General features: G+C 42.5%; 1 protein-coding gene across 1 annotated transcript in view; it reads left to right on the top strand.

The window, feature by feature from the left end:
- Positions 1–24,544, top strand: part of LOC140720513 (butyrophilin subfamily 1 member A1-like) — a 52,661-nt gene that overhangs the window by 4,101 nt on the left and 24,016 nt on the right. Inside the window, exons 2-4 of the mRNA XM_073035360.1 lie at positions 175–263; positions 14,653–15,000; positions 19,587–19,871. Of these exons, the coding sequence (XP_072891461.1) occupies positions 206–263; positions 14,653–15,000; positions 19,587–19,871 (691 nt within the window). The 5' untranslated portion in view covers positions 175–205. The remainder of the gene's footprint in view (positions 1–174; positions 264–14,652; positions 15,001–19,586; positions 19,872–24,544) is intronic.

Genomic DNA, 24,544 nt, shown 5'->3' with positions numbered 1-24,544 from the left:
AGAACATTAACAGACAAAATTTGGAATGTTTGTGAATATTATTGAACAAGGTTGCTAAAGGATGTTGTCATTCAATTAAACATTGCACAAAATAAAATAATGGTAATATCTGTATGTTAATGTATGCAAAATATAATGATTCATATTCAAAAACCATGCAATTTTTTTTACTAGGGGATCTTTGTTTTCCACCCATCTCACAAACATGGAACAAATATATCTCGCTGTGTGTTTACTTCCAGTGGTTCTCTATTCTGCACATGGTAAGCACCTCTGGCATTCATTTATTTTACATTATTAGTGGACAGTGTTTCAAAGTCTAACGAATAATTGAGTCATAGTGTTACAGAACACTGCAGCAGAGAAACAGACCCTTCGACCCATCTGATCTCTGCCACACTGTTATGCTGCCTAGTCCCATTGACTGCACATGGAGCAAAACCCTCTATACCCCTCCCATCCATTTATGTGTCCAAATTGTAAAAATATTACAATCCAACCTGCATCCACCACTTCTCTGGTAGCTCATTCCACACTCGCGCCACTCTCTGAGTGAAGAAGTAGTTTCCACTTAAATATTTCACCCTTCACCCTTAGCAGATGACATCTAATTCTAGCCTCACTACACCTCAGTGGAAAAAGCCAGCTTGCATTTACCCTCCGTGTACCTCACGATTTTGTATGCCCCTATCAAATCTCCAATCATTCTCATCTGTTCCATGAAAATAAGTCCTAACCTATTCACTCTATCTCTAACTCATGGCCTTGAGTCCTGGCAACATCTCTGTAAAAGTTTCTCTGTACTCATTCAGTCTTATTGATATCCACGACCAGAACTACACACAATAATTTTGCCCTACCAACGTCTTATACAACTTCAACATGACACCCTAACTCCTTTTCTCAATACTCTCTGTATTAAGACCCTATCGTGCTGCTGCCATCAGGTAGAAGGTAGAAGAGCCTCAGGACTCGCACCACCAGGTTCAAGAGTAGTTACCACCCCTCAACCTTCAGGGTCTTGACTAAAAGGGAATAGCCACACTCAACCTCACTTGCCCCATAATTGAAATGAACCCACAACCAGTGATCTCGCTTTCAAGGACTTTTTATCTCATGTTCTCGAAGTCAAATTTATTGTCAGAGTACATGCAAGCCTGAGATTCATTTATTTATTCTATTTATTTGTATCTGCAGTTGCACAGTTTGTTACCTTCTGCACTCTGGTTTATTCTTCATTGATCCTGTTACAGAATCTGAATGAGATTATCGCCAGCGTACGTAGAGAAATTTGTAAACTTTGCGGTAGCAGTACAATGCAATAGCAGGGGCATCGAGATGGAGCTCTTCAGAGACCGTGTTAGAGAGCTGCAGCTCGGTGACCTTCAGCTTGTTAGGGAAAGTGAAGCAGTGATAAACAGAAGCTACAGGGAGGTAGTACCCCAAGGTTACAGGAGACAGATAACTGGGTGACTGTCAGGAGAGGGAAGGGAAGCACCCCTAGGGCCGTACCCCTCAACAATAAGAACTCCATTTTGAGTACTGTTTGGGGGGGTGGAACCTACCTGGGGGAAGCAACAGTGACCGTGCCTCTGGCACAAATTCTGGCCCTGTGGCTCAGAAGGATAGGGAACCAAAGAGAATGGCAGCAATAATAGCGGACTCGATAGTCAGGGAGACAGATCGGTGATTCTGTGGATGCAAAAAGGACACTCGGATCGTAGGTTGCCTGCCAGGTGCCAGAGTCTGCCACGTTTCTGACGCATCCACAATATCCTGAAAAGGGAGGTGGAGCTGCCAGAAGTTGTGGTACATATTGGTACGAATGACATAAGTAGAAAAAGGAAGGAGATCCTGAAAAAAGAATACAGGAAGTTCAGAAGGAACATATAGTAAAGCACTGTATAGGCCCTTCGGCCCACAATGTTGTGCCAACCCTTAAACCCTGCCTCCCATATAATCCACCTTAAATTCCTCCTTATACCTGTCTAGTAGTCTCTTAAACTTCACTAGTGTATCTGCCTCCACCACTGACTCAGGCAGTGCATTCCATGCACCAACCACTCTCTGAGTAAAAAAACCTTCCTCTAATATCCCCCTTGAACTTCCCTCCCCTTACTTTAAACCCATGTCCTCTTGTACTGAGCAGTGGTGCCCTGGGGAAGAGGCACTGGCTGTACACTCTATCTATTCTGCTTAATAACTTGTATACCTCTATCATGTCTCCTCTCATCCTCCTTCTCTCCAGAGCGTAAAACCCTAGCTCCCTTAATCTCTGATCATAATGCATACCCTCTAAACCAGTCAGCATCCTGGTAAACAACACACACAAAATGCTGGTGGAACACAGCAGGCCAGGCAGCATCTATGAGGAGAAGCACTGTCGATGTTTCGGGCCGAGACCCTTCATCAGGACTAACTGAAAGGAAAGATACTGAGAGATTTGTAAGTAGTGGAGGGAGGGGGAAATGTGAAATGATAGGAGAAGACCGAAGGGGGTGGGGTGAAGCTAAGAGCTGGAAAGGTGATTGGCGAAAGTGATACAGAGCTGGAGAAAGGAAAGGATCATGGGACGGGAGGCCTCGGGAGGAAGAAGATGTGGGGGGGGGGGGGGGGACACCAGAGGGAGATGGAGAACAGGCAAACAACTAAATATGTCAGGGATGGGGTAAGAAGAGGAGGAGGGGCATTAACAGAAGTTAGAGAAGTCAATGTTCATGCCATCAGGTTGGAGGTTACCCAGCCGGTATATAAGGTGTTGTTCCTCTAACCTGAGTTTGGATTCATTTTGACAGTAGAGGCCATGGATAGACATATCAGAACGGGAATGGGACGTGGAATTAAACTGTGTGGCCACTGGGAGATCCTGCTTTCTCTGGCGGACCGAGCGTAGGTGTTCAGCGAAATGGTCTCCCAGTCTGCGTCGGGTCTCACCAATATATAAAAGGCCACACCGGGAGCACTAGACGCAGTATACCACACCAGCCGACTCATAGGTGAAGTGTCGCCTCACCTGGAAGGACTGTCTGGGGCCCTGAATGGTGGTGAGGGAGGAAGTGTAAGGGCAGGTGTAGCACTTGTTCAGCTTACAAGGATAAGTGCCAGGAGGGAGATCGGTGGGAAGGGATGGAGGGGGACGAGTGGACAAGGGAGTCGCGTAGGGAGCGATCCCTGCGGAAAGCAGAAAGAGGGAGGGAGGGAAAGATGTGCTTGGTAGTAGGATCCCGTTGGAGGTGGCAGAAGTTACGGAGAATTATACGTTGGACCTGGAGGCTTACTATCTTTCCTTTCAGTTAGTCCTGATGAAGGGTCTCGGCCCGAAACGTCGACAGTGCTTCTCCTTATAGATGCTGCCTGGCCTGCTGTGTTCCACCAGTATTTTGTGTGTGTTGTTTGAATTTCCAGCATCTGCATATTTCCTCATGTTAGCATCCTGGTAAATCTCCCCTGTACCCTTTCCAATGCTTCCACATTCTTCCTATAGAGAGGTGACCAGGACTGGACACAGTACTCCAAGTGTGGCCTAACCAGAGTTTTATAGAGCTGCATCATTACATCGCGACTCCTAAACTCTATCCTTTGACTTATGAAAGCTAACACCCCATAAGCTTTCTTAACTACCCTATCTTCCTGTGGGGCAACTTTCGGGATCTGTGGACATGTACCCCCAGATCCCTCTGCTCCTCCACACTACCAAGCATCTTGCCATTTACTTTGTACTCTGCCTTGCAGTTTGTTCTTCCAAAGTGTACCACCTCACACTTCTCCGGGTTGAACTCCATCTGCCACTTCTCAGCCCACTTCTGCATCCTATCAATGTCTCTCTGCAATCTTCGACAATCCTCAACACTATCCACAACACCACCAACCTCTGTGTCGTCTGCAAACTTGCCAACCCACCCTTCTACTCCCACATCCAAGTCGTTAATAAAAATCACAAAAGCAGAGGTCCCAGAACCGATCCTTGTGGGACACCACTAGTCACAACCCTCCAATCTGAATGTACTCCCTCCACCACAACCCTATGCTTTCTGCAGGCAAGCCAGTTCTGAATCCACCTGGCCAAACTTCCCTGGATCCCATGCCTTTTGACTTTCTGAATAAGCCTATTGTGTGGAACCTTGTCAAATGCCTTACTAAAATCCATGTAGATCACATCCACTACACTAACATAATCTGTATGCCTGGTCACCTCCTCAAAGAACTCTATCAGGCTTGTTAGACACCATCTGCCCTTCACAAAGCCATGCCAACTATCCCTGATCAGACCAGGATTCTCTAAATGCTCATAGATCCTATCTCTAAGAATCTTTTCCAACAGCTTTCCCACCACAGATGCAATGCTCACTGGTCTATAATTACCCGGACTATCACTACTACCTTTTTTGAACAAGGGGACAACATTTGCCTTCCTCCAATCTTCTGGAATCATTACTGTGGACAACGAGGACGTAAAGGTCCTAGCCATAGGCTCAGCAATCTCTTCCTTCACCTTGTGGAGCAGCCTGGTGAATATTCCGTCAGGCCCCGGGGACTTATTCGTCCTAATGTATTTTAACAACTTCAACACCAACTCTTCCTTAATATCAACGTGCTCCAGAACATCAACCTCACTCATATTGTCCTCACTGTCATCAAGTTCCCTCTCATTGGTGAATACCAAAGAGAAGTATTCATTGAGGACATCGCTCACTTCCACAGCCTCCAGGCACATCTTCCCACCTTTATCTCTATTCGGTCCTATCTTCACTCCTGTCATCCTTTTGTTCTTCACATAACTGGAGAATGCCTTGGGGGTTTCCTTTACCCTACTCACCAAGGCCTTTTCATGACCCCTTCTTGCTCTCCCCAGCCCTTTCTTAAGCTCCTTTCTTGCTACCCTATATTCCTCAATAGACCCATCTGATCCTTGCTCCCTAAACCTCATGTATGCTGCCTTCTTCCACCTGATTCAATTTTCCACCTCACTTGTCACCCATGGTTCCTTCACCCTGCCATTCTTTATCTTCCTCAGCGGGACAAATTTATCCCTAACATCCTGCAAGAGATCCTTAAACATCGTCCATAGTACATTTCCCTGCAAAAACATCATCCCAGTTCACACCCGCAAGTTCTAGCCTTATAGCCTCATCATTTGCCCTTCCCCAATTAAAAATTTTCCTGTCCTCTCTGATTCTATCCTTTTCCATGATAATGCTAAAGGCCAGGGAGTGGTGGTCACTGTCCCCCAGATGCTCACCCACTGACAGATCTGTGACCTGACCCGGTTCGTTACCTAATACTCGATCTAGTATGGCATTCCCCCTAGTCGGCCTGTCAACATACTGTGACAGGAATCCATCCTGGACACACTTAGCAAACTCTGCCCCATCTAACCATTGGAACTAATCATGTGCCAATCAATATTAGGGAAGTTAAAGTCACCCATGATAACAACCCTATTATTTTTGCACCTTTCCAAAATCTGCCTCCCCATCTGCTCCTCGGTATCTCTGCTGCTACCAGGAGTCCTATAGAATACTCCCAATAGAGTAACTGCTCCCTTCCTGTTCCTGACTTCCACCCATACTGACTCAAAAGAGGATCCTGCTACATTACCCACCCTTTCTGTAGCTGTAATAGTATCCCTGACCAGTAATGCCACCCTCCTCCCCTTTCCTCCCCTCTCTATCCCTTTTAAAACACTGAAATCCAGGAATATTGAGAATCCATTCCCGCCCTGGTGCCAGCCAAGTCTCTGTAATGGCCACTACATCATAATTCCACGTATGTATCCAAGCTCTCAGTTCATCACCTTTGTTCCTGATGCTTCTTGCATTGAAGTACACACACTTTAGCCCTTCTACCTTACTACCTTTACACCCTTTATTCTGCTGCTCTTTCCTCAAAGCCTTTCTATAAGTTAGATCTGGCTTTACTCCATGCACTTCTTCCACTGCCCTATCACTCCGGGTCCCATCCCCCTTGCAAATTAGTTTACACCCTCCCGAACCATGCTCGCAAACCTACCAGCAAGGATATTGCTCCCCCTCGAGTTCAGGTGCAACCCATCCAATCTGTACAGGTCCCACCTTCCCCAGAAGAGATCCCAATGATCCAAAAGTCTAAAACCCTGCCCCCTGCACCAACTCCTCAGCCACGCATTCAACTGCTATCTCCTCCAATTCTTACCATCACTATCACGTAGCACTGGCAGCAATCCTGAGAACGCCACCCTTGAGGTCCTGTTCTTCAGCCTTCTGCCTAGTTCCCGAAACTCACACTTCAGGACCTCATCCCTCTTCCTGCCTATGTCATTGGTCCCAACATGTATCACGACTTCTGGTTGCTTTCTCTCTCGTACCAGGATGTCGTGCACCCGGTCAGAGACATCCCAGACTCTGGCACCCAGAAGGCAACAAGCCTTGCAGGTGTCCTTCTCACGTCCACAAAATCTCCTGTCTGCTCCCCTGACTATAGACTCCCCAATGACGACAGCTCTTCTCTTCTCCGTCCCACCCTTCTGCACCACAGGGCCAGACTCAGTGCCAGAGGCCCTGCCACTGTGGCTCACACCTGGTAGGTCATCCCCGCCAACTGTATCCAGGATGGTAAACTTATTATTCAGGGGAATTGCTACAGGGATGCTCTGCCTGCACTACCTGTCTACTCACCTTCGCTTTTGCCCCTCTTGACTGTCACCCATTGACCTGCTTCCAGCAGCCTAGGTGTGACTACCTCCCTGTAGCTCTCATCTATGACTGCCTCATTCTCCCTTATGAGTCGAAGGTCATCCAGCTGCTGTTCCAGATTCCTCACACGGCCTTCCAGATCGCCCAGCCGCAAGCACTTCTGGCAGATGTGACTCTGCTGAGCTATTCAAATTTGGATTGCACAGTCCCACTGTCAAAACTTCCAGAATCTCTCAAGTCAAAGCCTCAGAGCTCCAGTCCTTCACTGATCCACTCACTCACTGGCTGCTTTCCACTGAGAAGCAGGACCTCAAAGGTAGTAATCTCGTGATTTCTGACTGTGCCATGAGACAGTGAGGATAGGAGTAGAATGAGGTGGCAAATAAATGCCTGGGACTTGTGCAAGAGGGACGGGTTGCACTTGAATCCGAGGGGAACCAATATTCTTGCAAGCTGACTTATTACAGCTTTTGGGAGTGATTTAATCTAATACGGCAGGGGAATGGGAACTAGTATGTTAGAGCAGAGGATGAGCCGGAAGATTTACTAGTAGATGATGGATATAAGGAAGGACAAGCCAATGAGAGGGTACAAATGCAGAGCAAAGAGGTAAGTTGTACCGCAGAGGCAAAATTCAAAAGCACGAAGATTAGAGGACATTGAAATGCTGCATTTAAATGCACATAGCCTTTGGAATAAGGTGGACGAACACATGGCACAATTAGATGGTCGGTATGATGTTATGGGCATCACTGAGTCGTGGCTGGAAGAGGGCCATAGTTGGGAGCTTAACATCAAAGCATATACTTTGTATGGAAGCAGCAGGCAGGAAGGCAAAGGCAGTGGTGTAGCTCTGTTGGTACATCATTAGAAAGTGGTGATAGAGGGTCAGAGAATGTTCAGTTTTAGTGGGCCGGGTTAAGGAACTGCAAGGGTAAAGAAACTTTATGTGAATCATAGATAGGTCTCCAAATAGTAGCCAAGATGTGGGGTTGAGATTGCAAAGGGAGCTGGAAAAGGAATGTAATAAGGGTAATGACACAATTGTAATGGGGGACTTCAAAATGCAAGGGGATTGGGAAAATGAGGTTGGTGTTGGATCACAAGAAAGGGAATTTGTTGAATGCCAATGAGACGGCTTTTTGGAGCAGTTTATGCTCGAGCCTACTGGGGAAAGGCTATCTTCGACTGGGTGCTGTGTAATAACCCAGATGTTATTAGTCAGCTGCATGTAAAAGGAAACTCAGGAGGCAGTGATCATAATATAATTGAATTCGTACTGCAATTTGACGGGGAGAACCATATCTCACATGTATTAGTATCACAATAAAATACAGAGAATTACTGAGGCATGAGAGAGGAGATGGCCCAGGTGGATTGGCCGAGGATACTGGCGGGGATGACAGCAGAGCAGAGGTGCCTGAAGTTTCTGGGAATGGTTGACAAGGCATGGGATAGATATGTCCCACAGAGGAAGAAATTCTCAAATGGCAGGGATAGGCAGCCGTGGCTGACAGGGGAAGTTAAGGACTGCAGAAATGCCAAGGAAAGGGTGTACAAGGTAGCAAAAGTTGGATGATTGGGAAGCTTTTAAAATCCAACAAAAGGCAATTAAAAAAGCGGTAAGAAGGGGAAAAGATGAAATATGAGGGCAGACTAATGAGTAATATAAAGCAGGGTACTAAAAGTTGATTTTTTTCAGTTATATAAAGAGTAAAAGGGAGGTGAGAGTTGATATTGAACCACTGGAAAATGATGCTGGTGAGGTAGTAAAGGAGGACAAAGAAATGACAGATGAACTTAATGGGTACTTTGCATCTGTCTTCGCTGTGGAAGACACTAGGAGTGTGCCAGTGGTCCATGAGTGTCAGGGAGCAAGAGTGAGTGCCATTGCTATTATAAAGGTAAAAGTGCTGGGCAAATTCAATGGTCCTAAGGTTGATGAGACACCTGGACCAGATGGACTACATCCCAGAGTCCAGAGGGAGGCTTGGAAGAGATAACAGATGTATTGGTCATGATCTTTCAAGAATCACTTGATTCTGGCATGGTCCTAGATGACTGGAAGATTGCAAATGTCACTTCACTCTTTCAGAAGGGAGGAAGGCAAAAGCAAGGAAATTACAGGCCAGTTAGCCTAAACTCAGTGGTTGGAAAAGTGTTGAAGGCCATTTTTAAAGATGAGGCTTTGGGGTATTTAAAGATTAATGATAATTATGTAGAAGGCTTCTGTGAAGGAAATTCTTGCCTAACAAATCTATTTGAGTTCTTTGAGGAAGTAACAAGCAGGTGGACAAAGGAGAGGCAGCGGATGTCACTTACTTGGACTTTCACAAATCTTTTGATAAGCTGCCACACATGAGGCTGCTTTAGATAAAATCCTGTGGCGTTACAGGAAAGATTCTGGCATAGACAGAGGAATGGCTGACAGGCAGGAGGCAGCGAGTGGAGTAAAAGGGGACTTTTCTTGTTGGCTGCCAGTGACTAGTGGTGTTAAAATATAGAAACATATATGCAGTGCCGAACATATACTTACTCTGGAAATTACCTAGGAATACCAATCTCCCTCTGTTTTTCTAAGCTCCATGTACCTATCCAGGAGCCTATTGTGTCCGCCAATAGGGTCTTTTAAGACCTATAGTGTTTCTCAGGGGTCAGAATTGGGAACCGCCGCTTTTCACATTGTTTGTCAATGGTTTGCATAATGCAGTTGATAGATTTGTGGCAAAGTTTGCAGACGATGATATGAAGATAGGTGCAGGGGTAGGTATCTAAGGAAACAATGCGATTGCAGCAAGACTTCAACAAATTGGATGAATGGGCAAAAAATGTGGCAGATGTTGGGAAATGTATGGTGATGCATTTTATTAAAAGGAGCAATAGTTTCTGAATGGGAGAAGGTTCAAACATCAGAGGTGCAGAGGGACCGAGGAGTCCTCATGCACATAAATAAAGATATGGAACGGTTTAGAGCATAGGTGTCAAACTCAAGACCCGCGGGCCATATCCGGCCCGCGAGATCATTTTAGATAGATCTATTATTTTAATTATTAATGGCCCGGCGATATGAAGCGCTGATAACATACAAACTACAGATCCCATAATGCAGCGCAACAGCTGCCGATAGGCTACCCGGGAACATTCCCGCGTCAAGCGTCTGTTGTTGTAAACAACGCTATTCTGTGTGAGAAGCTTTTCTCAGTGTTGAAGATTAACAAAACATCACACAGGAGTCGTCTCACTGATGAACACCTGCAGTCCATCCTGAGAATCTCCACAACACAGAACCTTACACCAAACCTAAACGATCCTATTGCCAAGAAATGATGCCAAGCATCCAGCTCTGACAAAACGGCATAAGAGCAAAGAAAACTGAGTGTTTTGATTTGTTGTTGTTTTAACTTTTGCTGAAAAGCACAAATTTTATTTATATTTTCAGGGTTTTTTTGCAGCATGCTCATATTTCTAACTTGTATAATACTGACAGGAGATATTTTTATGGAGAGCAAAATATTTAAGTTATTTAAAGTTTTAGTTTATTTTTTCTGGAATAATATTCCTGTCTGTTTTTATTCATATTTATGTTAAAAAAATGTTTAGTTTTAGTGTGTTCAATAAATGTTTATCCTGTTTGGCCCGCGACCTAAAGTGTGCTTTGAGTTTTGGCCCCATGTGCAATTGAGTTCGACACCTCTGGTTTAGAGTACCCTTGTGAATATTTTATTGTGAATAAAGTACATTTTGATAAAATAATTTAACTTGTCGGCAGTGTCCAGTATAGGGGAGACCTGGACTTCCAGTGGAGCCAAGACAGATATGGGGGGGCATGCGGGGAGAAGTCAGAACGGTTTTTCACAGGAAGGGTGGCGAAATCAGGACAACCAAAAATTAATTTTTTTCCACACTGATGGGTAATGTCCAGTCCTGTACTTTGTCCTGCAGACACCTGTCAGTCATAGCCACCTCTCCTCACAACACAATATTCACTCTACATCCCCAAATTTCATGGAATTACATTCTAGTCTGACTCACATTAGCTTTCGCTCAAAATAAATAAATAAACAAACAAATAAGTAAACATAGAAAACCTACAGCACAACACAGGCCCTTTGGTCCTTAATGCTGTGCCGAACATGTAATTACTTTAGAAATTACGGAGGGTTACATATAACCCTGTATTTTTCTAAGCCCCATGTATCTATTCAGGAGCCTCTTAAAAGATGCTATCGTATCCATCCCCACCACTGTCGAAGGCAGCCTATTCCACTCACCACCCTCTATGTAAAAAAACTTACCCCTGACATCTCCTCTGCATCTACTTCCAAGCACCTTAAAACTGTGCCCTCTCATGTTAACCATCTCAGCCTTGGGAAGAAGCCTCTGACTATCTACATGATCAATGCCTCTCATAAATTTATATACCTCTATAAGGTCACCACTCATCCTCCATCGCCCCAAGGAGAAAGACCGAGTTCACTCAACCTATTCTCCCAAGGCATGCTCCCCAATCCAGAAAATCCTTGTAAATCCCCTCTGCACCCTTTGTATATTTTCCATGTCCTTCCTGTAGTGAGGTGACCAGAACTGAGCATAGTACTCCAAGTGGGGTCTGACCAAGGTCCTATATAGCTGCAACATTACCTTTTAGCTCTTAAACTCAATCCCACGATTGATAAAGGCCAATGCACTGTATGCCTTCTTAACCACAGTCAACCTGTGCAGCTGCTTTGAGTGTCCTTTGGATTCAGACCCCAAGATCCCTCTGATTCCCCACACTGCCAAGAGTCTTACAATTAATACTATATTCTGCCTTCTTATTTGACCTACCAAAATGAACTGCCTCACACTTATCTGGGTTGAACTCCATCTGCCACTTCTCAGCCCATTTTTGCATCCTATCAATGTCCTGCTGCAATCTCTGACAGCCCTCCACACTATCCACAACACCCACAGCCTTTGTGTAATCAGCAAATTTACTAACCCATCCTTCCACTTCCTCATCCAGGACATTTATAAAAATCATGAAGAGTAGGGGTCCCAGAACAGAACCCTGAAGCACACAACTAGTCACTGACCTCCATGCAGAATATGACCCATCTACAACCACTCTTTGCCTTCTGTGAGCAAGCTAGTTCTGGATCCACAAAGCAATGTCCCCTTGGATCCCATGCATCCCTACTTTCTCAATAAGCCTTGCATGGGGTATCTTATCAAATGCCTTGCTGAAATCCATATACACTACATCTACTGCCCTACCTTCATGAATGTGTTTTGTCACATCCTCAAAAAATTCAGTCATGCTCATAAGGCATGACCTGCTTTTGACAAAGCCATGCTGACTATTCCTAATCATATTATACCTCACCAAATGTTCATAAATCCTGCCTCTCAAGATCTTCTCCTTCAACTCACTGACCACTGAAGTAAGACTTATTGGTCTATAATTTCCTGAGCTATCCCTAATCTCTTTCTTGAAAAAGGGAAAAACATCTGTAACCCTCTAATCCTCCAGAACCTCTCCCGTCCTCATTGATGATGCAAAGATAATAGCTAGAGTCTCAGCAATCTCCTCCCTTGCCTCTCAGAGCTGCCTGGGGTATATCTCATCCGGTCCTGGAGACTTATCCAACCTGATGCTTTCCAAAAGTTCCAGCACATCCTCTTCCTTAATATCTACATGTTCAAGCATTTCAGTCTGCTGTAAGTCATCCCTACAATTGCAAAGATCCTTTTCCATAGTGAATACTGAAGCAAAGTATTCATTAAGTACCTCTGTTATCTCTTCCGGTTCCTTACACACTTTTCCACTGTCATACTTTATTGGTCCTATTCTCTCATGTCTTATCCTCTTGCTCTTCACATACTTGTAGAATGTCTTGGGGTTTTCCTTAATCCTGTCCACCAAGGCCTTACCATGGCCCCTTCTGGCTCTCCTAATTTCATAATTTTTAAGCTCCTTCCTGCTAGCCTTATAATCTTCTAGATCTCTATCATTACCTAGTTTTTTGAACCTTTCATAAGCTCTTCTTTTCTTCTTGACTAGATTTACAACAGCCTTTGTACACCATGGTTACCATCCTTTCCCTGTCTCATTGGAACATTCCTATGCAGAACTCCTCGCAAATATCCCCTGAACATTTGCCACATTTCTTCCATACATTTCCCCGAGAACATCTATTTCCAATTTATTCTTCCAAGTCCCTGCCTGATAGCCTCATATTACCCCTTACTCCAATTAATGCTTTATTTCCCCTTACTCCAATGAAACACTTAGTTCTTGCAAGGTTATTACTAATCTCTTCAGCCACCACTTTCAGAACCATCTGAGCAGATGACTTGTCTACCTCTAGACCTTAAAGTTTCCTGAGAATCTTCTGTAGTTCTGGTAACTTAATACACTTCATCACCCCACCACCTGGAACTTACATGAATCTGCTAGTGTCTTCCACAGAGAAGACTGACTCAAAATATTTATTCAGTTTGTCCACCATTTCATTGTCCCCAATTACTCCCTCCCCAGCATTGTTTTCCTGTATTCCAGTATCTGCTCTCCCCTCTCTTTTATACTTTATGTATCTAAAGAAACTCATAGTATTATAGAACTCACATGATAAACAGAGGGCTGTGGGTAACCCTAGGTAATTTCTAAGGTAAGGACATGTTTGGCACAGCTCTGTGGGCCGAAGGGCCTGTATTGTGCTGTAGTTTTTCTGTGTTTCTATAAATGCAGATTTTTTTTTTCTCTGGGGTGTCCAAAACCACGGGTCACAATAAAGGAAAGTTGATTCTTGGCAAAGGCAAAAAGAATTCTTTTCCTCTCTCAGGCAGGGTGGTGATAGTTTTGAAATATGCACCCAAGAGGGTTTTGGTAGAATATTTAAGCCATAGGTTCAGCCATGACCTTATAGAATGATAGAGCAGATATGAGGGGCCAAATGGCCTACTACAACCACTTCTTACATTGTTATGTGTGTAACACACACAAAATGCTGGAGGAACTCAGCAGGCCAGGGTCTCGGTCCAAAACGGCAACTGTACACTTTTCAGTCAATGGTACCTGGCCTGCTGAATTCCTCCAGCATTTTGTATGTGTTGTTGGATTTCCAGCATCTGCAAATTTTATCTTGTTAGTTTTTACATGGGTACTGCAATTTGTCTTACTGTTCCCATTCCGACGTGCCTGTCTGTGGCTTCCTCTACTTTCACAGTGAGGCCACTCGTAGGTTGGATTAGCAACACCTCATATTCCATCTGGGTAGCCTCCAGCCCGATGGTATGAACATTGATTTCTCCAGTGATGGGTAAGTTCTCCCCACTCCACTTTCACCCTTTCCCATTCCCCATTCTGACTCCCTTCATTCCCCTCCTTCTTACATGCTCATAACCCTCTATCCGTTGCTCTTTCTCCTGTCCTTTCTCCCATGGTCCACTGTCCTCTCCTCTCAGATTCATCCTTCTTCAGCCTTTACCTCTTACATGTATCTTCTCCCAGTATCTTGCTTCATCCCCTCTCACCCGGCCACCTAATCTCACCAATCATCTGCTCGCCAGTACCCTTTCCCCTCACCCCACCTACTCATTCTGGCCTTTTCGCCCTTCCTTTCCATTCCTGATGAAATGTCTCAGTACAAGATGTTAACTGCTTATTCCCCTCCATAGATGCTGCCTGACCTGCTGAGTTCCTCCAAAATGGTATGCATGTTGCTAATGATTTCGAATATCTGCAGAACCTCATGTTTATGGTTGCTTTCCTCCTTTGTCTCTCAGATAGGTAGAGAAATATTTACCAGACAAACTTGTAGAATCTTTCAGGTTAATTTTGACGCATTTAAAGTATAAATATTTACCAGCTTGAGCCCATAATCATTTTGAGCAAAGGTATATTTTAGTTTTCCCCCAAATTAAAGATAATTATAATTAATTAATATATTATTGAGTGTAAGATATTTGCTGAAATTGGTCTTTCTTTTATATGTAACAGGTAAATTCCAAGTTATTGGCCCAGAGCGTCCTGTCATAGCCATCGTGGGTGAAGATGTGAGGATGGACTGTAAAGTTGTGCCAACGGAATCGAGTCACAGCATGGCACTCCAGTGGCTTAAAACAGACCTCCACTCTGCAGTTCACGAGTTCCGAGACGGAAGAGATGCAACTGCTAATCAAGATCCTGCTTACAGAGGAAGGACTGAGCTGTTCAAAGACCAAATAGATAAAGGAAATGTGTCCCTTCGAATAAAAAACATCCGAGTAGCCGATGAAGGGACATACATCTGCTCAGTTGATAATGGAATTGATTTTGAAGAAACATCTATTGTCTTGCAAGTTGCAGGTTAGTGGGCATGTCTAAAAAGTGAAAACTCACCCGTACAGATGCAATGAAAAACTTACTTGCATCACAACATCACAGAGACACAGCATCACGTAAGCAGCATTTGTCAGTAACACACCAATTGGACAAAAATTATCCAAAACTTTTACAAGAAGAATACAGTTAGATCAAAATAAATCTCCATTTTACTGTAAGGTGATCAAAGTGTTCACAGTATTGCAAAACTGTGGGATTTGGGTTGTACCTGTAGGTTGGTGAGAGCAGCGTGGTAGCATAGTGGTTAGTGTAACGCTATGATCAGATCCTGGTTCAAAGGTTCAATTTCCGTTGCTGTCTGAAATGAGTTTGTACGTTCTCTCTGTGACCGTGTGGGTTTCCACCCACATTCCAAAGGAGCGCAGGTTAGTGTTAGTGAATTGTGGGCATACTATGTGCCACAACAGTACACTCACTCTGTGAGTCGTAGCAACACTTGTGGGCTGCAAATCATAATCGTCACACTACTTGAATCAACAGAACACATTTCACTGCATGTTTCAATGCAAATTTGGCAAAGAAAGTTAATCTTTTTTTGTAAATCTAATCTTCTTTCAAGAGCTGAACAGTTGGAAGGAAGTCGTTGTTCTTGAACCTCGTGGTGTGGACTTCAAGCTTTGGAAGCTGTGAGAAGATGGCTTCTTGTGTTTTGTAGCAGGAGGATGGTGTGAATTTCTGATAAGTGCTTCCATCTTGTGCAGACACTATTGAGTGAGGGGACAGACGTGCCGGTGATGGACCGAGCTGAGTGCAGTTCTCTCTGCAGCCTCACGTGCTCCCATGCATTCCGATTACTGTAGCAGACTATGGCTGATCCCAAAACAACACAAGCTTGGTTGTGGGGTTGCACATTGTACCACGGTCTGGTTAAAATAAAATAATCATTGTATGGGTAAACTAATGTATGTTGAAATTTACTCTTCATTCTCTATTATTTATGCATCAATATTCATTATATTGATGTAGTCAGAAGATTCAGAAAGTGTGAAGAAACCAACTGTGGGGAACACACGAACAAGGACCTTCCTTGCAATCATGGAGAGACCACACATGAAGTGATGCCAACAATTTTATTTGTCTACTGAAGGACCAATCAGAATCAGGTTTATAATCACTGACCTATGTCATGAATTTCAGGACTGAAGGTGTTAGATTTGAATGCATGCGGTATACAGGCCTGTACTAAAGTAATTACTACAGAGAATGGAGTTTAGAAGAATGAGGGGAAGGATCTCATTGAAGTCTATTGAATATTGAAAGGCCTAGATAGAGTGGGTGTGGAAAGGATGTTTTCTGTGGTGGAGTCTATGACCAGAGGGCACAGCCTCAGGATTGAGGGATGTCCAGTGGGAACAGAGATGAGGAAAAATTTCTTTAGCCAGAGGGTGGTGAGTCTGAGATTCATTGCCACGACGACTGTGCAGCCCAAGTCACTGGGTATATTTAAGGTGGATATTGATAATCACCAACATTATGTACTGTGTTATATAACGTAGGCAAGAAATAATGAACCACAAGATACCATGATGGTGATAGGGGATATGAATGGTAAAGCTGGACACAAGGAGATATTGTCAGTGCATATGGTTTGGAAAGCAGCAATAATGAAGGTGGGAGACTCATGGACTGGTGTTGTGTGAATGATCAGATAATAAACACGTGGGTCAAGCAGCATGTTAGAAGATTGTGGACTTGGAGAAGCCCAGAAGATCTGCAGTCAAATAGACTACATCACAATCAGGAAGTGTTTCCGGAATGCCTTGCAACAGTCCAAGGCATATCCAAGAGTCGACTGTGAGAGAGACCATGCCCCAATGATATACCAGCATGAAAGTTCAATTATTCTGCGAGACCTAAGTAACTGAACAAAGTGGGGGAATAATATTAGATGCTGAAAGAAGCAAAAACCTTGTGGGATAGTGGGCATTATCAGATGTTGATAGTTTCTTGATTATTCAGGATGTCAAAGGTTACGGGGAGAAGCCGGGAGAGCAGGGTTGAGAGGTATAATTTCACCTTGGTAGAATGGTAGAGCAGACTCAGTGGGGTGAATGGCCTAATTCTGCTTTTATGGTCTTATTGAAATTTGTTGTTATGTAGCTGCAGAACATTGCAATACATGAAAAATATTTGCAGTTACTTTAAGAAATATAAAAATAAGCAGTGCAAAAGGAGAGTAAAAATAATGTTGTGTTCATGGTTTCATGGACCAGTCAGAAATCTGAAGATGGAGGGGAAGAAGCTATTCCTAAAATATGGCGTACATGTCTTCAGGCTCCTGTACCTCCTCTCTGATGGTAGTAATCAGAAGTGGCCATGCCCTGAATGGTGAATGTCTTCTCATGGTTGATGCTGCCTTCCTGAAGATGTCCTCGATGGTCAGGAGGCTAGTGCCCATAATGGAGCTGGCTGAGTCTGCAGCCTTCTTTTCCAGTTCTGTGCACCGGAGCTTCCAAACCAGGCAGTGATGCAACCAGTCAGCATGCTCTCTACAGTACATCTGTGAAAACGTGCTGGAATCTTTGGTGACACACCAAATCTCATCGAGCTTCTGATGAAGTACAGCTGCTTGTGTGTCCTCCATGACTGTATCAATGTGTAGATCTTTAGAGATTTTGCACTTGCCTTCATTGTTGGTGGCAAGAAGATTCACTGGGTTGATACCCATAATGAGAGGGTTAACCTGAGAGAAGTATTTGAGTGGCATGAAGCAACACTCTTTGGAGTTTAGACCATTGAGAGGTTAGCAAACTGAAAAAAATAAGTTTCTTTTGGAGTCAGTAGTTGTTTCTACAGGTGGGGATCCTTGGAAAGGTGCAGATTGTCAGAAAAAAGGGGTTGACCATTTAAGATTGAGATGAGGAGCAATTTCTTCTCTCAAACATAAGTGAATCTTTGTAGTTCCTCACTCACCCAGAGAACTCTGGATATTCTCAATGGCACAGATACAGTATCTTTGCTAGCATGAAGAACCAAAGGAGATGAGGATGAGGATGGGACAAGCAAATGAAAATTTATCAATCTCGGTCTATTCTCATCTGTTTTCAGATATTGGATCAACATTGGATTTTAAGTTTAATTTGTAATATATTTATTTTTTAGTATTTATTCAGAAGCATTTATTGATGTGAAATTCGGCAAAGCTGAGGATAGGGCTTTTTCATTAGTTGTCAGATTTCAGAGGAATTTGTCGATAATGTTGTTCCTGTTTCACCCTAATACTTTGTTGAAAAGAATCGTTGCTCAGCTGCACAGATTGTTTCAGGGAGCAAGGACAGCCTTTTGGGTCCAAACCTGGTAAATCAGGGCAATGAGAAATCAAAACAGAGAGTATGGGAGTGGATCTAAATTGACAACCTTGGGACAAACTTTTCTCATGTTTTAGAACATACAACATTACAACACACTAAAGCTCTTTGACCCACTATATTGTGATAACCCTTTAACCTTCTTTACCACTACTCTAACCCTTCCCTCTCAAGTAGCCCTCCATTTTTCTAATATCTACATGTCTGTCTGATAGTTTCTTAGGTGACCCAAACATATCTGTCTCAACCGCCATCCTAGCAGAGCACTTTTTAAAAGCTATTATTAATGCTTTTTGAGATAGTGATTTAGATGCATATCATATTTTTACTGAGTTAAGTATTGTATGTAATTAGTTTTGCTACAACAAGTGTATGGGACATTGGAAAAAAAGTTGAATTTCCCCATGGGGATGAATAAAGTATCTATCTATCTATCATTCTACACATCCACTACTCTCTTAAAAAAAGCTGCCCCTGAGGACATCTCCCCTATACTTTCCTGCTACTTAAAGTTAGGTCCTCTTATATCAGTCAACTTAATATTCATTCGGAAACATACAATAGGCTTGAAAGTTGGCAAAGCTGGGAGATTTTATTGGTAGTTCAGCGTCAGGTTCACCCTAATACGTTGTTGAAGGTACATGCACGACACAGAAAATCACTACTGAGCTCCACAGACTGTTTAAAAGTTCAAAGTAAATTTATTACCAAACTACATATATGCCATCCTGAGATTCATCTTCTTGTGGAAATTCACAATAAGTAGAAAGAAACCTGCACACAACCGAGACAGACAATCAATGTGCAAAAGACAACACAATACACAAATAATAAAATAAGTAAAAACAAACAAAATAATAATAAATAAATATATAAGCAATAAATGAGATGAAGAGTCCTTGATAGAGAATCCATTGGTTGTGGGAGCAGTTCAGTGTTGGGGTGAGTGAAGTTATCCCTTCTGGTTCAATAGCCTACTGTTTGAGGGGTAATTAATGTTCCTGAACTTGGTGGTGTAGATCCTGAGGCTTCTGTGCCTCCTTCCTGATGGCAGCAATGAGAAGAGACAGACAAAGAACAATTGTTTTGGGTTCAAACTTGGCAAACTGGGGCAGTGAGAAAGCACAGCAGAGAGTGCACAGAGTGGATCTAAACTGACAACCTTGTGCTGAATGTTTCTCATGTTTTATACAAAGAGCAGTTCATCACAAATATTATTTCTAAATTTGTTGATTCTTGCAGCTTTGGGATACGAGCACTGGATCAACATTGGAGGATATAGAAAAAATGAAATTCAACTTGTCTGTGAATCTAATGGATGGTATCCTAAACCACTGATACAATGGATTAGTGGTGATAAAAAGAATTTGACTTCAAAGTCTGAAATAAATTACAACCAGGATTCCAAAGGCCTGATAAATGCCAAGAGCAAGATTTTTGTATCAAAAGATTCAACCAACAGGTCCAGGTGTATCTTAGAGAATCAAGTACTGAAGAAAGGACAAGAAGCAACTATCGAGATAGCAGGTTTGTAAACTACCAAATGTAGTTAATCACAATTGATTTGTATAGCTAATAAATTGAACGACGAGAGACAACAAAGTAACTACACTGCCAAGATAATCTCCCTCTACAAACAATCTTGATGGTTTTGTCTCATGCCTAATGAGGATAGGTTGAGTGAAATAGGGCTTTCCTGTTTGGAGTGAAGGAGGATAAGAGGTGACTTGATAGAGGGCCGAAGGGCCTGTACCGTGATGTAATGTTCCATGTTCTGTTTTCCACAGAAGGTTGGTCCTGGATATCAGCTCAGAGCTGAAATGTGGTGTGGTGGGATTTCTTGATTTGGATCCCTCCAGATTATTGAAGAGGGATTGTTCACACATGGACAGTGGCCAGTTGTGTCTTTTATAATGTTTCCTGTGCCCATTCCAGACCGACCAGGAATAATCCCGGGGTGATGAGTTCTTGAAGCAATTGTATGAATATTTTTAACGAGCTGTTCCCCATTTGGAGCAATGAACATGGAACATGCAACGTAGAGCAGTACAGCACAGTACAGGCCCTTCAGCCCACATTGCTGTGCTGACCATTTCACTCCGTGACTAATCTAACTCTTCCCTCCCACATATCCCTCGATTTATGTTTCTTTACAAACTACTCCTTTGTTTGATCATCATAAACTCTTACTCCTTGGTCTAACTACACCACTATGCAGCTGGGCATTGGACTTCCAAACCAACAGACCTTGGATAGTCAGGATGCATAACAGCAACTCCCTCCCCATCATCCTCAAGGGGGGTAGCCCCCAGCATTGTGCACTGAGCCCATCACTGTACACTCTGCTCACATACAACTGCCCGACCAAACACCCGAACAATCACATTGAGCACCCACGAACCCACCCCTCCACGCCCCACTGCTTTATTATTTCCTGTCAGTCACCGTCTGTATGACACTCCTATGGCTGGCATCATTTTATGGACATACAATCTGTCTTTGCAAATAAGCTATATTATAACCATATAACCAGATAAAAATTACAGCATGGAAACAGGCCATCTCGGCCCTTCTCGTCCGTGCCAAATGCTTACTCTCACCTAGTCCCACTGCCTCGCACTCAGCCCATAACCTTCCATTCCATTCCTGTCCATATACCTATCCAATTTTTTTTTAAATGACAAAATCGAACCTGCCTCTTCCACTTCTACTGGAAGCTCGTTCCACACAGCTACCACTCTCGGTGTAAAGAAGTTCCCCCTCGTGTTACCCCTAAACTTTTGCCCCTTAACTCTCAGCTCATTTCCTCTTGTTTGAATCTCTCCTACTCTCAATGGAAAAAGCCTACCCACATCAACTTTATCTACACCCTCATAATTTTAAATACCTCTATCAAGTCCCCCCTCAACCTTCTATGCTCCAAAGAATAAAGACCTAACTTGTTCAATCTTTCTATGTAACTTAGATGCTGAAACCCGGGTAACATTCTAGTAAAACTCCTCGGTAGTCTCCCTATTTTGTTGAAATCTTTCCTATAATTTGGTGACCAGAACTGTACACAATCCTCCAAATTTGGCCTCAACAATGCCTTGTACAATTTTAACATTACATCCCAACTCCTATACTCAATGCTCTGATTTATAAAGGCCATCGTACCAAAAGTTTTCTTCACCATGTTACGAATTCAGGCAACAATGAACAGATGAGTTAGGCAAGGGTTTTTTTTTATAACAAATAACACTTTTATTAAACACTGAAAACAAACCCCCCAAAAGTAAACAAACACTAACGTAACCGGAAACAGCTGCTGTGCGGCAGCTTAAACAGTTCTTAAAGCGATGCAGCTCAAACAGTTCTTAAAGCGATGTTGCGAAAACAGTTCTTTAAAGTAGTATTGCCAAAAGTTCAAAATGCTCACAGTCCATTTAAGGGAGAGACTTTTTAAGACGATTTAAATTCTCTTTCACGTCGCTTTTCTTCAATCCCCGACGTCGAACTTCCCACGAAGAATTTACGAAACGAAACGTCTTAAAGGCACTGACCTTTCCTTTATCACACTGTCCTCAATCTTCTGCTATCCCGCAGAGATTAACACGAGAACAGTCAACAAATTCCTTTCCGAATAAGGATTAAATAAGGTCGAACCCGTTTCACTGTCGTAAATCGATTCCCCTCGATCTTTAACTCCCGAACTCCAATCTTCACTCTCCACTGATTTCAAACTAGCAGTATTTGTAAGGAAACTGCTGGCAATGACCTTTTAAACTTTAGGCATTAGATAAAACTTCATCTTTCAACTAAACTGCGTCATCACATTAAATCACGCAGTGGCATGAAGTCAACATGGCAAATCCAGCCACGAACTGCCCCACCTCACAGGGAGGGGTCCTCCTCTTATATCCTGTAAAAAAAACTGTCACATGATCTCTACTGGCGGGAAAATGACATCACTCCACCATCACAAGACCATTACCTCAAGTCCAGTATAACTTCAACCCCAGTCACATGACAAGGGAACCACTGTCACGTGTCACGAGTACGTAACACCTCCCTCCAAAAAAAAACATTTTTGGTCTGACAAGAACAAAAATTTTAACAATTATTTACAAGAAAAACAAATGTATAAATTTTACAACATACACAATATACAATACCATCATATAACACTTACAACTCACAATACAGTAGGAGTGTTACAATTGAAAAAAAAACCACTCCATAAAAAATCATTGTACATTCAACATCGAGATAGACAATCAGCAGCCACATTATCTTTACCTTTAATATGAGTTATCACAATATTGTACTCTTGTAACATCAAACTCCAATTTAATAATCTTCTGTTTTTGTTTTTCATCTAACTCAGAAAAACTAACGGATTATGATCAGTGTAAACAATAAGTGGTTGAGCTGTACCAACATATACCTCAAAATATTCCAAAGCTAAAACAAGAGATAACAATTCTTTCTCTATTGTGGAATAGTTTCTTTGCTGCTTATTAAATTTCTTAGAAAAGTAAGCTACTGGATGATCAACCTCATCACCCTCATTCCTTCGCATTAATACTGCTCCTGCAGCCTCATCACTAGCATCTACAGCTAATGAAAAAGGTTTTTCAAAGGCAGGTGCCTTAAGCACAGGTTGTTGACATATCATTGTTTTCAATTTTTCAAATGCTTCTTGACAAGGCACTGTCCACACAAACTTCACATTCTTCTGCAAAAGGTTAGTTAATGGAAGGGCCACATTAGCAAAATTTTTACAAAATTTTTGATAATATCCTACCATTCCCAAGAATCTTCTGAGAGTTTTTTTCCCCATTGGAGTGGGAATCTCTAAAATTGCCTGAACTTTTGCCTGAACAGGAGCTACCTTACCTTGACCCACAACATAACCAAGGTAAGTCACAGTGGCATGTCCAAATTCACTCTTAGCTAAATTAATAGTTAAGTTAGCTTTTGAAAGCCTTTCAAACAATCTCTCCACCACAATAATGTGTGCTTCCCAAGTATCATTTCCTGTCACTAAATCATCAATATAAGCATCAGTATCTTTCAATCCCTGAATCACAGAGTTAATCATCCTCTGGAAAGTACCTGGGGCATTCTTCATCCCAAATGGAAGAACATTATACTCATATAACCCAGATGGAGTTACAAATGTAGAAATCTCTCTACCTCTGTCCGTTAATGGAACACACCAATACCCTTTCAATAAATCAATCTTTGTAAGGAACTTTGCTTTTCCAACTTTATCTACACAATCATCCACTCTAGGAATTGGATATGCATCTGTTTTCGTTACAGCATTCACCTTCCTATAGTCCGTACAAAACCTAATACTACCATCTGGTTTTGGCACCATAACACATGGCGAACTCCAATTCGAGTTAGAATGTCTAATAATATTATTCTCTAACATATATTCAATTTTTTTCTCAGCAAGTTCACATTTTCTATGTTCATCCTATATGGATGTTGTTTAATAGGTTTGGCATCTCCAACATCTACATCATGTGAAGCTATAGTAGTCCTTCTTGGAACATCTGGAAACAAATCCTTATATTTAAAGATTAATTCCTTCATCTGTTGTTTCTGCTCTAGCTGTAAATGTGCTAATTTCTCATCCATATTTTCCAGAATGGTTGAATTTGGTAACCTAACAGAAACAATGTTGGATTTAGAATGAAAGTCAGATGAATCATCTATCATGTTCCTAGTTAAATCAAACTCATCCTCACTAACCACAACAGTCACAGTATCAGATTGTTTCTCAAAATATGGTTTAATCATATTTATATGGCAAAGTTGTGTTGACCTTCTACGATCTGGAGTTTTTATCACGTAATCCACATCATTGATTTTAGGCACAAATTCATAAGGACCATGAAATCTAGCTTGTAAAGGATTCGTTTGCACTGGGAAAAGAACCAACACCTTATCTCCAGGCTGAAACATCCTCATCCTAGCTTCTTTATCATACCAAGTTTTCATTTTCTCCTGAGCCAACTTTAAAATTTCCTTGGCTAAGCTACAAGCTTTATGTAACCTGTCCTTAAATTTCAAAACATAGTCCAACAAATTAGTGCGTACTTCCTTACTAATCCACTGTTCTTTCAATAAAGCTAAATGTCCTCTAACTCTATGCCCAAACACAAGTTCAAATGGACTAAAACCTAAAGATCCCTGTACCGACTCCC

The sequence above is a fragment of the Hemitrygon akajei genome, chromosome 2 (genome assembly GCF_048418815.1).
Source record: "Hemitrygon akajei chromosome 2, sHemAka1.3, whole genome shotgun sequence".
NCBI lineage: Eukaryota > Metazoa > Chordata > Chondrichthyes > Myliobatiformes > Dasyatidae > Hemitrygon > Hemitrygon akajei.
Note: the sequence above shows the minus strand (reverse complement) of the source record. Positions and strands in the feature narration are given on the sequence as shown.